At 46.7% G+C, this 17,331-nt stretch overlaps 3 protein-coding genes; all 3 read left to right on the top strand.

Annotated features, from left to right (window-relative positions):
* GSTUM_00006097001 (uncharacterized protein) overlaps positions 1-375 on the top strand; it is a 1,351-nt gene extending 976 nt beyond the window's left edge. Inside the window, exon 2 of the mRNA XM_002838247.2 lies at positions 1-375. This exon is cut by the window's left edge and continues 318 nt beyond it.
* A 1,149-nt stretch (positions 376-1,524) lies between these two features.
* GSTUM_00006096001 (uncharacterized protein) lies at positions 1,525-4,275 on the top strand. XM_002838246.2 has 4 exons: positions 1,525-1,850; positions 1,916-3,479; positions 3,537-3,647; positions 3,718-4,275. The coding sequence occupies exons 2-4, from the start codon at positions 3,186-3,188 to the stop codon at positions 4,096-4,098; spliced, it is 786 nt and encodes a 261-aa protein (XP_002838292.1). The 5' UTR covers positions 1,525-1,850; positions 1,916-3,185; the 3' UTR covers positions 4,099-4,275.
* Positions 4,276-4,329: 54 nt separating this feature from the next.
* On the top strand, positions 4,330-4,493 carry GSTUM_00006095001 (uncharacterized protein; the record flags this gene model as incomplete). XM_002838245.2 has 1 exon in its annotated part: positions 4,330-4,493. One exon carries the CDS (start codon positions 4,330-4,332, stop codon positions 4,444-4,446), a length of 117 nt encoding a protein of 38 aa, XP_002838291.1. The 3' UTR covers positions 4,447-4,493.
* Positions 4,494-17,331: the final 12,838 nt, after the last annotated feature.

Raw genomic sequence — 17,331 nt, 5'->3', positions numbered from 1 at the left:
ATAAAGTAGAAAAAGAAAGAGAAAAAGGGAAGTCTGTTGCCAACAGCAGCGCCCGTAAGAGTAAATAAGGCATCCGAGGACGTAAAGGATACTGATTAGGATCTAGAGACATGCCTAGGAGTATTGTAATGGAGCTGGAGAGGGGGAGGGGGAGAGGGAGAGGGGAGGGGCGTGATAGACATTACCACCACCACCACCATTATTGTGGTGGAGTTGGGAAGGGAGAGGCAGGGTGTTCTAGGGTTTTGCTCGCCGGTGGGGAGTAAACCTCTCCGGCCTGTGTTAGTCTTAGATGTTTCTAGGGGTTCCCGTGCAGTAGGAGGGGAAAAGGCTATGATAGATAGTATTGCAATTTTAGAGAGTTTCAATTAGTCATGAATTATGATTGCGGTTGGTTTCATCAATCTATTGCTTTCGATTCAAGTGATGCCAATTTCTGTGCCCTTTGATTTGTCTCATATGATTGTCATAGCTCTAAAAAAACAGAGAACTAGAAATGACGAACCAATGTGCCCTCCCTCCCACCACTCTCCACAGCATATAATACCAGATCCTTGCACTACCCGCCTCCCATCGGGAACCCACATACCCCTCCCCCTCCCCCCGTTCCTCCCTTCATGCAAGATGGAATACCCTGTGCAGAGCGTAACCATACGGTACAATATCACGCTCAATGCGCCGAGAACGCACCGCACGCACATGACCTCGTGCCTTCAGGGCGTGAAGGGGGGGGGGGGGGCACGAGGTGGGGAGATGGGTATGTAAGTGGATGAGGTATTAATTTCTACCTGTGTGTATGTGAGATGGGGGGGTGTGGGAATTGTATTGTATGGGATGAGGTGGGGTGATGTTGGTACGGAAGTACCGTACTGGTAGTGTATTGGAATGGTGGTGAGTGGGAAGGAACTTAGTGTCGGGGGATTGGTTGATCTCTGTCGAGATTGGAGTGCTTGGTGAGTGTCGCCGGGATTCGGTCGAGGGCTTGTGGAATGTTCCTTATCGTGGACTTGTGGGGTTTGTGTTTCTGTAAGAAGTGCAGGGCAATCCTGTGCTATGGTGATGTGATTATGGAAGAAAGTTGATTCTGCCGGGTTCTAAAGTAAGTAAGTAATTCCAGTTCGAGTGTAATATGGAGTCCCGAATATGCTACGCTACGCCGTTTCATGGCATAACGGTGAGGGAGGGGGGAGGGAGGACAGAAGTTCGAGAAGGAAGGAGAAGGGTGACCGCATGGCATGGCATGACAATGAAAATGAGATATCACGGATTGGTTGTACGAGTGTATAGCACAAGTGGTAGTAGCAGTCCCCCGTACTCCCACCACATTTTGTTGAACGTACGCACGGTACAGAAATGTGTGACATCCCACCAGGCCGGCAAGCCCAGCCCAGCCCAACCCGACCCATGACCCAAACACCGGTGCAAGAAAAAAAAAGTAAGTACACATAAAAGTAGTAAAAAAAGTAAAAGCCAGAAAGAAGTAAAAAGAAAGAAAAAAAAGCCATTGGACGTCTGTCCCTTTCTCAGAAAAGAAATTACTAGAACAAACTCTATTTCCCACCCCAAACGCTCCTTCCCCTCACAGCATTCCTTCTCAGAAACACGATCGCCTCTCCACCGACTACCCCATTTCCCCTAACCTCACTCTTTCCTTCGCCTTCACCTTTTCCCTTGTCCCCTGCAACAGCAAGAGGATTCCTAACAGCCCTTCTGCATCTGTAAATCAAGGAATGGATATCCAACTTTGGAGACTCCAGACGTTTCTGACGCCTGGGGAGGCGATATAGAGTTGGGTAGCGGTTGAAGATTACCTTGATTTCGAAGGGGATGGCAGAGTGATCTGTTGTTAGGTATGTTTGCGCTTTTGGGTTCTTCGAGGTGGTAGCAGGGTGTTTAGACCTAGACTTCCGTTTAGAAGTGCGAGGCGGTTTTTTCGGTTTCTGCTGGGCGTTAGTGGAGCGGGAGGGTTTGGTGGGGTATGTCGAGACTATATTTTGAGCTTCAGATAAGGTTGCGTTGGAGTTTGGTTGGTATGGCTTGTCGGAGAGCGGTGGCGGTTGAAGAGAGGCTGGTAAGGATTTGCTAGGAACCGGTTTCGTGGTTTCCATAGGGGGGTTTTCAAGGGATCCCTGAGTTAAGCTTGGTGATTGACCTGAACCCCGGAGGCTGTTCCGTGCAGAACGAGTTCGTTTGGCGGTGGGACCAAGATCAGTTTCTCCGTTGGTAGAATTGGGGGAGCGGAAATCTGGCGACGGGCTGCCGGTGCCATTTTGGTTCAAAGATCTAATGATGGCAACGGAGTTTCCCCCCCAGTTGGTATCTAGTAACCTTTCTATCTCTGTGCGTAGACGTTTGTTGCGCTTCGGGGGTGCGGTGGACTTGATAGCTAGTTTCTGAGCTTCCGGGGCGGTTAGAGGTTTCGCCCCGGGAACTTCTTTTGTGGACGGTAGCTTCTTTTTAATAGCCAGAGGGCCCTCCCCGCCATTTAAGAGAGCAATTGGTTCCTTCCTATACCCCAGCGCAGGCTCTTCCGGACCGGGAGCTACAACTTGCTCTTGCTCCTTGACCCCGATAGTTTCAGGTGTTAAACCTTTGTCTCCCTCGTCATTTGATCTCGGTCGCTCAAGGGAGCATTTTCTTGCGACCCATTCGGTTAGCTTTGGTAGCTTTGCTCTGTAGTACTGCTCTCGCCTGAGTGTTGGGATTGCTTGGGCGTAAGAAGCTTTAAATGCGATACGGACCGCGCTTAAGCGTGAGTGGTAGTCCAGACGGTTTTGCCATGCTATTTCTATGAATTCGTTAGCTTATCAAATTTCAATTGGACTCCCAGTTTTTGTGAGCTTTTTTTACCTTGTGGGTCCTTCATTTTATGCTTGTTTGTTTGCTTATTTGCTTGTGGTCGTCGTGTGGAAAGAGGCGAGTACAGAGGATAAGGCTGGGACGTTTAACCAAAAAACGGTGCGGGATGCCAAGACAACAGGGGCCACCTAACGAATCTGAGGAGCCTCACCTTATTCCAACGCCGGAGATGTCGTGTCTTTTATAATTGATTTAGGTCCTTCGCTCATTTTCTTCCCCTACTCAACTACCACCAACGATACAGCGGACCACCCTACCCTCGCCCCCCCCGTACCCCTCCCCTCATACAACAAGGATATACATTCTGATCCGCCGAAATCTTAACCATGGCAAACTTCTTCCAGTCCCCTCCCCCACAACAGCAGCCACACTATGGCGGTGGTGGTGCTCCTAACAATCTCCAGTTCTACCCATCGTCGTATTCAAGCCAGACGCAATCCCCACAGGGTTATGGCTTCGGTGGCATGGGCAGTATTCAGCCCGGCGGTGCCGTCGGTAGCGGCTCGCGGGAGCACGGGTTGACGAAGGGGTGGCTGGCGGCCTTTGGGACAAGCGGGTATGATGATGAGCCTCCGCTGCTGGAGGAGCTGGGGGTGAACTTTGGACACATCAAGATGAAGGTTCTTACCACTCTACTCGACAGGGGATTTCGGGAGTATTTTACTGACCGTGATAAGACATTAATGGTGTTGAACCCTATGGCTAGCGTAGATCAGCACATGATGGACGATAGTGATGTCGCGGGGCCAATATTATTCTACCTGCTTTTCGGAGCTTTCTTATTGCTGGTGCTTATACCTCCCACCTCCTCCTATTATGCTTGGATGAGATGGAAGCTTACTTCCGATGCGTGAGCAGTCCGGGAAAGTCCACTTTGGCTACATTTACGGTGTCGCCCTCCTGGGCAGCATCTCGCTTCACCTCATCCTAAACTTAATGTCACCGCCCACAACTAGTTTGAACTACATCCGCTCCGCTTCAGTGTTAGGCTACTGCCTCCTCCCCCTCGTCTTCACATCAGCACTCGGCATTGGCTACAACATGAACGGCTTCATTGGCTACATCCTTAGCGCCGCCGCAATCGGGTGGTGTACCTATTCAGCCAGCAATATGTTCATCGCAGTCCTCCGAGTAAGAGATATGCGGCTCCTCGTTGCATACCCATTGGGGCTTTTCTATAGTGTTTTCGGCATCATGGCGATTTTCGGCGGGAGAGGCGGCACGCCTCCTCTCGCTTAGATTGGAGGCTTGGGCCGGCTGGGCGCGTTTCTTTAGTTGATTTATGCGATGGCTTGCGGCGGAAGCAAACGCATTTATATCAGAATATTATATTTCTTCCCTTTTTTCATACTTCTCCTTTATCATCCTGGGTTGGGTAAACGGGAATACAACAAAGCTTTCATTGAAAGAAAAAAAGCAGATAACGATAACACTCATTGACACCGGAGCGCCCGGGAGGAGTCTATAGACATGAAGTATCACTCGTTTGCACTTTTGCTGACCACGGGGTCGGGAGCACAGCAAATTAGGTGTCTAACGATAGATGGGACGGGTATGTTTCTTTGCTCAATATATGTATTTGTATAGTGTAATGGATAACCCTGTATCGCCTGATACTGTATTGTACAAACCTTCTTCTATCCATCCATCCATACATTCAACATTGAACTTTCCTCCCCCAATAGACCTCGCAGGTCTCAAGTGGGCGCATAATCACCAGACACATTTATATTCCCCCATATTGCTCGACGTGCTTCAAAGGACCGCACTCCCCATAGTATGTCCCACCTGCACGCCAGCCCAGGACGTTCCCCAGCCTTTTTCTTCCCCCCTTATAACAGGGGGACATGAAACGAGCTATCCAACAATGAGTATGGCAAAGATGTTTTCGAGGCTTTACCGGGCTATTGCGTCTTTGCGGGGACTCTGTTTGCGGTAGCGCTGTGCATCAGGAGTTGGTCCTTTCTCAGAATCGAGGAAGGGATAGCAAATGTACTATCTGTTCTGTGGAATGTGAAATTAGTCTTTTAGTTTTATTATACTCCATTGATCCCCCCCTCGTAGCAGTCGGCGCCTTGGGACAATGGATAATGGAAGATGAACTCTGGTATCATTCATTGGGCCCGAAGGGTTTTGCGCATCTGAAATTATACGTAGACCCTTTTCACCCACTATACATCTACTGTATGTTCCCAGAAAGCGAATAATATCATACGTGATATGACCAGAGTCGGGATTGAACTGTGAGGGATTCCCGAGCTCTTTTGACACGGCGGAGGGGGGGGGGGATAGCCCTTAATGAAGGATTCGGATTCAAGAGGATCACGAAGCGTGGATTACTCCTTATAATACACTCGAAGGGGGGAATGGGTTAAAAGGAACACTGTAGGTCTTCCTATTCAAGTGCACGGTATCGCATCCCCACCGTGAGAAACCAGGATCCAAAAAAAAGGGTTCTAGAATAGATTTTTTCTTCTCTTTTGAAGAATTTTATCTTTCCAGAACCACAGATGGTATGACAATATGACACCATAGGTGGATCTGGGATTCCATTGACGAGTGATTTCCAATGAACATTTTTTTGGCGTTCGGTGGCGCTTCTGCGGAGGACGATAAGTACTACAGATTTCACGAAAAAGGCTTATGGTAGTTGTGGATAGGCGGGCCCTCGGTCTCCACGCAAGGGTTTTCAGTTCTCCACTTTGGTTTTGAAAAGGCAGGATATGAATTCTTATCCAATGCCAAGTTTTAGGGAACCAAGGGGAATTGTGTGTGCAGGTTCTTTTAGCTTTAGCTCGACTGGCAAGGCACTGGCGGTTTCGCACGGGAAGGGTTAGGAGTTGGACTCCACGCTGGGGGGTGGTGGAAGTACTTGAGTATCCTGCACCCCCGCAAAAAAAACAAACAAGCGAGAACCTCCCCTTTTGCGTACTGTCGAGCGAGCATTTCGCCCCGGTTGCTGGCCCGCGGAGTTTCTTCTGGGAAGGCTTTGGAAAGGATGGATGAGGATTGTTCGTGCTATCTAGAGCGTGTACTGTACTGTACAAGTATCATACCAGGCTGCAGCTTTTCAATGGATTATAAGGCTCCACAACCTAAAATATTGATTCAAAAAAAACAAAAAAACCTCGGTTAGGTTGTTAGGAACGCTGATGAAAATGATGTGGGGTTTTCTTTCTTTCTTTTGGGGTAATGGGGGGATCGTAATGATGGGATATAATCGATTTAAATGTTACAGCCCAGTGATGCACGTTTCGTATGGCACGAGCCATAACAGGACACTAACAATTGAGGGAAAACTCGCATTCTACCGTACGCTTCGGTGAGATTAGGTACGTGCAACAGTACGATGCACAACCTGTGAGTGCACGCAGCAGCAGCATAGAATGGGAGCAGCATTGAGTATCACAAGTGCTGGAGTGAAAAGTGTGGGTGCTGGGTCTAGACTTATTTACTCTGGTCGGGCCAGCAGCTAATCAACGATGCATAGAACCTTTCGCTGTAACTGTATGGTACCCGGGACGTCTGAATAGCGAGAGCTCCCCATAGTTCCTAGTTACGATCCTTATCAAGTTTTGCGAGGGTGGTATGATAAATAATAAGTTACAGGACAACCCTCGATCCATGGAACTCCCTCATCCAACTCTACGGGATACGCAATCGACCCTGTCCGTATGATACCAAAAGGACTTCTGGCGAAGCCGTTTCCCACGGTGCGAGATGGGCACGGGTGTGTGTGTGTTGTTCACGGTATGATATGTATTATGATATAATTCCCAACTGCACGAAGCACAAGCCAGGTTAAGCCCCCCCCCCCATACAAACTGGCTCTTGGCAAAACAACAACTCGAGCTCAAAGTGGAAAATCCTTTCCCTATCCTAGAAGTTGAATAATTGTCGGACAACAGCCTAAGCAACTATATGGAGAGTCGTAGCTGCATCGAGCAGTTTAGCCTGATCGTTGTAGATTTGGACGGCCCCAGCTTCCAGCAAACGGCAGCCTGCCGGTAAATTCCTCGAAATATTTGCTCAGCTAAAAGCGCCGTTTGACTTGAGAAGACGTAGTTCTCAAGCTCGATATTTCATGAACATGAACGGCGGTATCATATTCTTACGAACAAAAGTCGAAGCCTGGCGGCAAACGGTCGATGGTGGTGGTGGAAAGTGGTAGCTCTATTTTCTTGCCTGAACGGAGATATGGCCTCTATCTAGATTCCAATGTGGGAAGCGATCCTTTGCGCGTTCATCGCTTGAAGGGAAATTTTACCTATCATACCTACTTCGCCTCAGTGGGTGATATTTGTGTTCACCGCTTGAAAGAAAAGTTCCCTTCGAAGCCTGATGACTATTGTAATGGCTGCTAATGTTACAAGCATACAGAGAAAGAAGACCAAAAGAAGTCGATTAGGATATCTAGTATCGTCAGATTTCCTCCCCATTCGTGCGGTGGGGGACCTTTAACTCCCGTGATAACAAACAACGCTGGTATCGTTATCGCGTCCGCTGCTCTTTGACTCCCGGGCCTTCCGTGCGCAAAGCACCGCCCCCCCCACATATCCCCGCACGGGATCAGCGAAACGACGACCGAGCAAGACAAAACAAAGCAAAACAAAGAAACCCCCTTTCAGACTCCCGTGCCAACCTATAATACTATACCTTTGGAGAGAACGACGATACTAACATCCCGGTAATAAGATTTTGAATTGCAATTCGGGGTACATTGGTCTACCAGAATCAATTTGCGTAATTCACAATACACTACGACAGCCCGCAGAAGCCTCTTCATCATATCATACTTGCACCAGCCTACCGTAACCCACCGACCGATAACGAAAAGCCTCCGCACAACATTTGTGGTCTGATCAAGGTTAAGCTCCCGCGGCGCTGTCCTTGTAAGGCTACCCCGCCAAAGTTTTCTATTTTTGGCCACACAACGTGGAGTTTTGGTGTGGTGTGGTATCATAGCTGTTGCTATTGGGATGGTGTGGGGTTGCTGTCGGGTTTGTGCGAAGGTTGTGGAAACGGTGAAAGTGGGCTAGGGTAAAAGATAAACCTCTTGGGGGGGCGGGATTCCGGTTGGCCAAAGTTTCAGGTGTTCTGGAAGGTCGCTTGTTTTGACGGGGGAACGTACATACCGTGTGGTGGGATGGGGTGCGGTATATTTGAATTCTGAAAATGTCGGCGCGGTTTTGACCGAAGCGCTCGAGCGCCGGTGGATAAGTCGCTTGCTTTGGAGTTTTGGCGTTTCTTGCGGGGGAGTACTCGGGTGGTGACTATGATGTCGAGTGACCGAGTGTGAATTTACACTGTATAAGTGAGGGGGGGGGGGCTGCCTCTGCGCTATCCGAGCTGTCCCCCGGAAGCGCGGAAGTGAGCGCTGGGATACCATTCCTTGTCTTTCGCTATCGGCTGATTCTTTCCCCTGGAAAAAACCGGATAGCGATTGTCGTGGATTATCCTGGTGGTGGGCTGAGACGGGCAATGCATGTTTGGCGAGAATTTTCAGTGGCTGGTTAAGGAATAAAGCAATCATAATATCATACTTGGTTACTTGATGCGAGGGTTTTCTGGATTAGTTATGTTCAAAAGAAGGGTCGATTGATAGATCAAGTAGAAGCAGTGCAGAGTTGTCTCTTTCACATCCTAGAATAACGCATAAGTCCATCGAAATAAAGATGAGAAAGATAAAAGGTGAAAAAGAGGGAATCCCGAACCAAAGATGAAATCTCGGACATGCAACATGCAACTGTGCCATGACCATCCCAAAACCTATTCTCCTCCATAAAGGAAAATATTTACAAGGAAAGTGAAGAATCATATCATAACCTTTTTTCTTCTTCTCCCATCAGAGCTTCATAACCTTGAACTACTAGCAACAACAGAACCCTTACTAGCCCTCTTAAGCCTCCCCACAAGTCTCCTCGCCCGACTGGCAAACACCCACCGAACTCCCATCCCCCCATAAAATGCCATCATGAATAGCGTCGTCTCCCCGACCCCATTCCTCCCGGCTTTTCCCCCTCCCTCCAACAGCATCCTAACAATATCCTGATGGCCCCGCCTCGCAGCGACAACCAGTGTCGTATCCCCAACAACCCCATCCACATCGACGCCCTTTTCCAAAAACTTTCTCACAACATCCCCATGCCCCGCCTCCGCCGCTACCAACAAAGCCGTTTGCCCCTCCCAATTCACCATCTCCCCGTGGGCTCCGCTCGATAGCAAAATCTCCACAACCTCCACAAACCCCTGTACAGCGGCCCAGTGCAGCGGCGTCTCGCCCTTCCCAACCCGAAGGTTCACGTCCGCTCCGTACTCTATCAAGGCCCGAACGATCCCCGCGTACCCGTACTTGACAGCCCACGAAAGGGGAGTTTCCCCGGCCACACTGCGAAGGTTCGGATCCGCACCCTCCTGCAGCAGCACCCTCGCCACGTTCTCGCGCCCGTACTGGACAGCAAAGTGCAGAGGTGTTTCCCCGTTGATGTCAAAGATATCCGGCTTCGCGCCGTGGTCCAAGAGAATGTACAGCGTCAGTGCGTCGTTCATTTTGCATGCCGCGTGGAGGCATGTTGCGCCGGTTTTATCTTGGTAGTTTATGTTGAATTCCCCGCTGCGGTTTTTTGGTTGGAGGGCACGGAGGAGGCCTTTGGTAGAGTAGTTGAGCAGTATCCAGCTGAATGTCGAGTCCCAGGACTTGGGAGTGTTGTGGAGGAGCTTGTCGAGGATTAGTGGGGCCAGAGAGTGGCAGAGGAACCGGCAGGTTGCGAGGAGGGTGAAGATGGTCTTTGTGGGGAGGTAGGTGGAAATTAGTTGGATCAGCTCTGTCGGTAAGCAGAGGAGCGGGGAGCGGACTATCCGCACTCGGGCCATCGCTGAATGTTTCATCCTTTTTTGTTTCATTTTTTTTTGAATTGTTAAGAAGGCCTTGCCTTCCTTTCCATTCCCTCTTAAAAAATTAAGACCCGCGATGGTAGGACTGTGCCACCGTGTTCAAATAATACGGGGAAAAAAGAGAAGGATCCCAAGGGAAGGAAACTCAGGGTATTGTCACTTTATCTAACATTATCATTGGGGCGCAGCCTTGGAGAGGCTTCCGTCATCAGCTATTCAAATCGAGTCGATCAACAGGCTGCAGTGAATCGTACTCGTTTTCACTCTTTCCAATTCTCCTGGTGCAAGAATCTCCGGAAAGGTGAGCGGGTAAGAAAAAAAAAAAACACATCCCTCCTCATAGCGAATTTTTCCATTGGCCGTTGGTTCCAGTTCTCGAGGGCTCTAACGGCTCGAAATCCGTTTTTTTTTTGGGGGGGGAAGAGTTCCCACGCTCACCCTTCCCAAAATTTGGTGAAGGATACGGCATCTGCTTGCTTTTTGTAGCGAAACAATGGGGACCAGAAGGGATTCGAAGCAGAAGCACACACACATACGCACACAACCTTACGCCCGAAACCTTCCTCTTCCCCCACTAATTCTCGTTCCAAAAATAAGGATTGGGTCGTCCTCAAAGGATGCCTCGACTTGGAAATCGGGACTGACAAGTAATATTAGGGTGTTTTTTTCTTCTTTTTTTTCTTTTTTCTCTTCCACTTCCTGTGCTATAGACTTGGTGCGGTTTTTCCCAATGGTTTTTGCACTTTGTGGAGTGGAGCCCATAAGTGCAGGCTGGTTTACGATTGCGACGTGCGGCTGAGTGAGAGGAAGGGTCGACAGAAGGGCATTTTTTTAGCTGGCGTGGGTGGCCCTATTTATCGGATTACGAGTGTTGTACGAGTACCCAAGTTGCCTAGTTGGTTGTCCCATGATATTGACCTGAGCTTTTTTGTAAGAACTGTTAGTGTCGGTTGAGTAATGGTTCATGTGATATCACTCGGCGAATCACGATGCTGGAGGGGGGTTGATAGCGTTCAGACAACCTAGAATTTGTATATATTGCCCGCTCGATATGATAACTGGTAGGGAAAGTAACTCAGCGCGCATTTCTCCATTCAAGCCATCTAGTCTAGCATTCCCCCACCTTTTGGTAGGAGACTTTTTCCATCCGAGCTTCAATTCCAGATATCCTCCATGGCAGCCAAAGCTGCCGATAGTGCAAGAACCGTTTTAGGAGAAAAAAGGGAAGATTTTTTACAAGCCGGTGGTGATGCGACCGCCAAAGAGTCAAGTGATACAAGGTGCAAGTTTTTTTTTTCCCCCGCCCTGATTGGTAGAATCTGCCTTATGGCTTACCACCCGCTAACACGATTACCCGTATTAGGTGATGAGTAGGGGTGGCGCTACGGTATCCCGGGCATTCCGCGACCTAAGAGTTTCCCCACTCCACCAACGCCGAATCATTCCCAACCACTGCACGCCCGTAAGACGATCTAGCGAAGTAACTGCCACATCTTCTACTTGAGGGAGCCAGGTGGCTTTTTTGCTAACACCGACCTGCATATATTTGCCGGGGTGTGCCGATCAGAAACCCCCGTTTAGATTCCGCGCGGATACCTTCCCAAAAGAGAGATTCCCTTTTTTTTGTCGTCGGCCTTGGTTCGGTGCTCCCACCGATCACTCGGCCCGTTGTCATAGCTCACCGCGGGGTACCGGTATCCTTCGCATTCACCTGTGGCGCAGGACATTGTTGTTTGCTCAGTGAACAATTCTTATAATCTCCCTTTCCTGAGGATGTCTGCTTCAATAATCCGTCTAATGGTTAGTGATATAATATCGTTGTCCTTAACCTCTGGAAAAGGAAAATCCAAAACTACCCGTCCAGCAGGAAAAGCCCTGGTTCCCGCATAACATTTGCCGTCATAGGTTTTCAAGAACTATATGCAATTGGCAGTAGCCCAGAAGCTTAGCTCCCCTAATCTCCATCACGAGTTATTCCTGAACGATCCGTCATCTAGGGCAGGAGAATTAAAAAGAATCCCACTCCTTGGGAGCTGGGAGACCAAAGACCTTAGCGTTCCTCAACACTGCTGTAATGCAAACCAAGAGCTCGGCATTTGTTATAAAAACCGACCTTCAAAAACTACAAAAGCAACGAGCACAAAACCCCCATTTTGCCTGTCGGTATTTGAATTTGTGCTGAGGTCTTGGGTTGCCCAGCTGGAATACACTACTATACCACCACAAAATCCTTCTTCTCAGCGCGGAGCTAAAAAAAAAAAACTCAGTCAGTCTCCAGTGAGGATTTATGCATAATTGACACATTTCAAATTCCCTATCTATTACGTTACCCCTGATAATTGCTTGCTTGGTATTTAAGCCACACTTTCCCCAAGCCCAGTTAACAAGCCCTTGAAAACCAGATATTAACCTCCCCCCACCATCACTCTCAAAAACCTCCTCTATCTTCCTCAACACAGCGTTTTGTGCTTTGCAGATCTCTGTTTCGGGAGGTGATGCCAGTTTGGGGGGTGGTGGGGGGGGGCTTGAATGAACAGGATTACATTAGCCCTGCGTCACAGTATATCACTCGAAAGTCTTAACAGGTGACAGTAGAATGACGACCTCATTTGACAAGCAACATCTGACAGACGCCAAAACCCGTGGGCACACACGGTTTCCACGGCCCTAGTGACTGTGGTACGGTACTCACGGTAACCTTTCGTGGGGAACGCGGGGGGTGAGAGCGGAGTGATTTTGGCTAGTTACAAGCCAGCTGTGGAGCACTTTCGGATCTGCCTGATTCGGAAGATATGTCAGCGATCATCTAGCATCGTGGGAGATCAGCCTGAGGTCAAGAGATTTCTCGGGTGGATATGTTTTTCTCCGACAGGGTCCAACATGATAACATGTTCCAAGGTTTCCACCAAAGGTTTCTGCGCAGGCTGTATAGAAAATTACTCCCCTGTACCATCGCCCTTATCTACTCGTTACTAGCACGGAGGACGCAGCAGTTTAAAAGCTCCCACATGGAAAAGGAATTTCGGGCGAGTTATTTTCTGTGTGGATGTGTGTTGGGACTCAAAGTTAGTCTAGCAATAGCTCTCCTACGGTACTGTGAGAGCTCGAATAAATGATCCTTGTGCTAGGGCGTCGGACTTGCCTCTCTTAGTAAGGTCTGGTATATTTTTCTTTTCCTTTTTGCACTGCACTGCCTAGCACAAGGATCGTTTAACGAATTCTTACGGTAATCGAATACTGTATCATAACCAGCTAACCGTGGTGTCTAAGCGGACCCGAAATCAAGCAAACTAGGTAAGAGTAGACGATAAAGATTTGCGGGGAGAGGTCCCTTGAAGTAACCACACTTCGGCCCCGTCACCCCTTCGTCTGTATTTTTTTTTTTAGGACGCCATGCTCGAGCTATAACATCACCGCCCGAGGAAAGGGTCGAATAACCTGGTGTCATAAATTCCATTGACTAGGTCATCATTGAGGGACCGAAGCCATACTTTTGTGAGCCCGGTCTTTGAAGGCAGCAGGACGAAATACCGGTACTGCATTTGTGCCAGCATAGCACCGTTACTACCGGTAAGCTATGCTGGGGTGCAGCAAATGGTGGTTTCCCCGGATAAAAGGATTTCCCAACACAACAATCCCTAAATCACTCAACCACGTGGGTATCGATTAGCACATGCAACTCCTTATCTTGTCTGAAGCGGTACCGGCTCCCGGTGGTCAAACAGACAAGCTCCCGGTTCAGGAATATTCTTTCGGAAATACCAGAAACATGGGGGGGGGGGGACACACAAACGTGAGTGTCATTTTATGGGCAGGCGGGTAGGGGTATGGATAGGTAGGAACCTGGTCAAAGTTGGAGTTTATGATATAAGAAGCTTTTTTAAGTATGATAGAAGAGGCTCAAAAGGGGACATCCTGACAAAACGCGTCTTTCAACCCATTTTGTCAATAGTTGTGTAATGTCGAAGAAAGCGATACCGTGACTCAAGGTATGTATTTCAGGCTCTCACCAAAGATCAGAGCCAAAAGAAATCTCCCCTGTATACGTAGACAGATATCCTAATCCGTCCTGAAATAAAAAATATGTGCGCAGTACCCGTTCCATCCAACCGAAATGTTGCACATCCGGGGAAACCTATTAATGGAGTATGGCCGTATCCTAACACATCCACGACTAAACTCAGAGGAGCTTGCCTGCATCCTGTGACTGGCACGAAAATCCATAGTATCACTACTCCACAGTACTGCCCGAGTAGACGAAAGGTAAAGTCCTTTCCCGAGGTGTTATCCTACAGTGGCGGCGCTGCGATCACCCACCTGGCATGCAAAACGCTCGAAAAAACATGTGCGGTACAAGCACACCACAAAACCAATGGGTAATCCGTTACCGTATTCCTGGTAGGACTCTAATCTGGGAATTCAAGGACCAAAACATCCCGTGGAAGAAAAGACGCACCCGACGCGGTACAGCAACCGTTCCGTACCCATCACGAAATTAGGACGGTTGCCAACTAAATTTAGGATCAGTAGCGAGTGATTTTCCGTTACCCCACTTTAACGGTTTCCTCTTGTTGCCCACAAAATGTCACCGGCCCAGTGGAGCGATCAGGAGCTTATGATACGGGGTCTCATTGACCTAACTGGTATTTGTAACTTCTTTAACTCGGCCAAGCCAATTGCTCGTTCTGCCCAATTGTTTGAGTTGCAAGGGTAGGGACATATTGGCCAGAACAGACAGGGTTCTGTTTGGCTGGTTTACCTCAGATTTTCGGGTAAAATAACTGTTCCAGAACTTCTTGGAGACCTTCGGATCTGATACCAGCTGCTAGTATTATACCGGTACTATAGTTGATTTCTGGCACACCGCGCCGGGGGCCGGGAGTCTGAAATCGACCATCACCAAATCCAACAACGAACAGGCCTCAACCGCAACAACATTTTGGAAGAAAAAACTGGTTCCTATATGGTTTCCCGGTTTCGGTTTTTTTTTCATAAAATGAGCCTGTATAAGTTAAAATCTGACTATCGGGCTTTTTTGAAATGTGGGGAAAAATGTGTTAAACGATGGTTACCCCCCACAAAAGTTTAGAGATATCATACAACAACTTTTATCTTCGCTACACCCACACCACAATACTGTACACTTAAAAAAACTTAAACCTTCTGGTTTACAGTGATGATTTTAAATTTGCTATTAAGATTAAACTACATAGTTTTGCTTGATTTTTTGTTCGTAGAACCTAGTGGACAATAACACCTTTTAGGCAAATTACTCCTCTCAAACCCTTGTGTTCCAGAGCCTTGTATTCCAACACCTTCTTCCTCTTCCTCTACTCACTTTTCGGGTTCTTGTAGCCCCTCAAATGCTCTGATATTAATAATAGTTTGCGCAACATCATTCAAAATAGTAGTAGAAATTGAGTAACCCTTTGTACTAGCCTGTTTAGTTCTTCCAGTCTTGACAGACTAAGCCTTTTCAATTATTGTAGTTGCTTTTAAAAATATTTATATTTAAAACATGATTTTAGAAAATGTCCCAGAAAAACAGATAAGTTTAAGAGAAACAAATGCTAAAACAATATCAACAATTATTAAACTATGAACATAGATGTTTAAACTTCACTTCTTGGGAGAAACCAATAATATTACATAAGCAAGACATTATTGTTGCAAAAGTTACATTCAACTTTAAAGTCTTATAGTATAACAGCAACTTATCTATTACTGTTACAGATATGACAAGATTTTGCACATGACATGATTATGAGTCAAAGGTTTCCTGCATATGACTCACTTGAGTCATATGACCTGCTTATGTTATGATTTGTTATGATTTACACATGACTCAATTATGAGTCATGGGTCTTGGACATATGACTCGCTCAATTCATATGACTTGTTTATGTTATGATTTGTTATATTTCGCACAGGACTCCATTATAAGTCATAGGTTTTGTGCATATAACTCACTCAAGTCATATGACTCGTTTATATTATGATTTTTTATGTTTTACACATGACTTAATTATGAGTCATGGGTTGTGTGCATATGACTCAATGATATAAGTCATCAGGATTAGGGTTCGTGAGAAGAGTACTATATTGTTAGAAATACCATAATCCGATACCTAGAAACCACCCCAAGTAGGGTAACCCTATTCAGAATTGGAATCTCTGGTCTCCAACACCCCCTCTGGCCCCCTTATGCGGCCCACACATTATCATATATATCAATCTCAGTCAAGTCCTATGACTATAATACTACAGAATTGATAGTGTAAGAATAATACCGTATATATTACAGCCATTGGCCCAACTGGATCCTGTTTACAAGATATATAAGAAGGGACCTTTGCCTAAGCCTGAGAAGTAGAATAGAGTAAATCTATCTACTACTCAGAGAGCTACTAGGCTTTAAAGATATAACATCTTTAGTATAGGCCTTAGGTAATAGGACATTTTTGCACAAAGATATGATATCGAATGTTAAAGGTTCTTGACAAGAAACCAATATATTTGCACCCACTCTATGATAATTAGAGGAGTCTAAAACTCTGAGTAACACTACTACAGAAGTCAATGGACTTCACAGAATGTTACAACTTAGTCGAGGAGTCTGTAGTGGTTGCAGGATTAGTTCCCAATACTGTAACAGAGATTGAAGTCCTATTACCCAGAGCAACCAAGAGTTGTTGACCGAGAAGTTATCTGTCAATCTGGTAGAATGGCTTCCGGCAAATTAGTAGGAAGTCATTTGGAAGATATTTGTCAGTTGGATTCAGAGTTATAGGAATTTAAAGTCAGACAACCAAGGAAGATTCTAACTACCATTACCACTGCAGATACAATGCACAGATGAAACTGAGTATTTCATCAACAATAGAGAAAATTGGGGCCAACTCAGTTTGACTTGAGAACTAGGCCATAAGTCTAAAGACTTTGAATATTGGATAATTACTATTGGGAACAGTATAGTTCCTAGGTTAGTAAAATGGTAATTACTGAAGAAAGTGTGGTGGTTTTCAGGGTCTCCAGGTATTCACATGTTTGAAGAATACCTGACATTGCAAGTTATAACCACAGAGGTATATAGTTGTATAATAGATAAATATAGTCTGTGAATACTCAGATGTGAAATATAAATATTGAAGTGCCTTACAAGCTTTTAGACATCATCAAGCAATGGAGAAGAGATTTTAACAATATAATATAGTTCTTACGATTCTATTCTACTTTACCTACTTCACTTCATTCTTAGTAGTCATAATGTCATGAATATGACATGGCGAGGAAAAGGTTTTCACATGACACAGAGTTATGAGTCACAGGTATGTTATTGTTTTACATATATGACTCATTCGAGTCATATGATTTGTTATGTGTGGGATTTGTGATGCTTTCGCACATGGCTAAAATATGAGTCATGGGAGTGCGCCTGGCGAGTATGCCTTCTGAGTGTGCCTTGCAGATAGGCCTAGCACATATGATTTATGTTTTGTACATGACCTCATTATGAGGTCATGGATTTCACGCATATGACTTAGTCGAGTCATATGATATGTTTATTGCGTTATGATG

Source organism: Tuber melanosporum (assembly GCF_000151645.1).
Source record: "Tuber melanosporum whole genome shotgun sequence assembly, scaffold_24, strain Mel28".
Classification (NCBI taxonomy): Eukaryota; Fungi; Ascomycota; class Pezizomycetes; order Pezizales; family Tuberaceae; genus Tuber; species Tuber melanosporum.
This window is presented reverse-complemented; position numbering and strand designations above follow the sequence as displayed.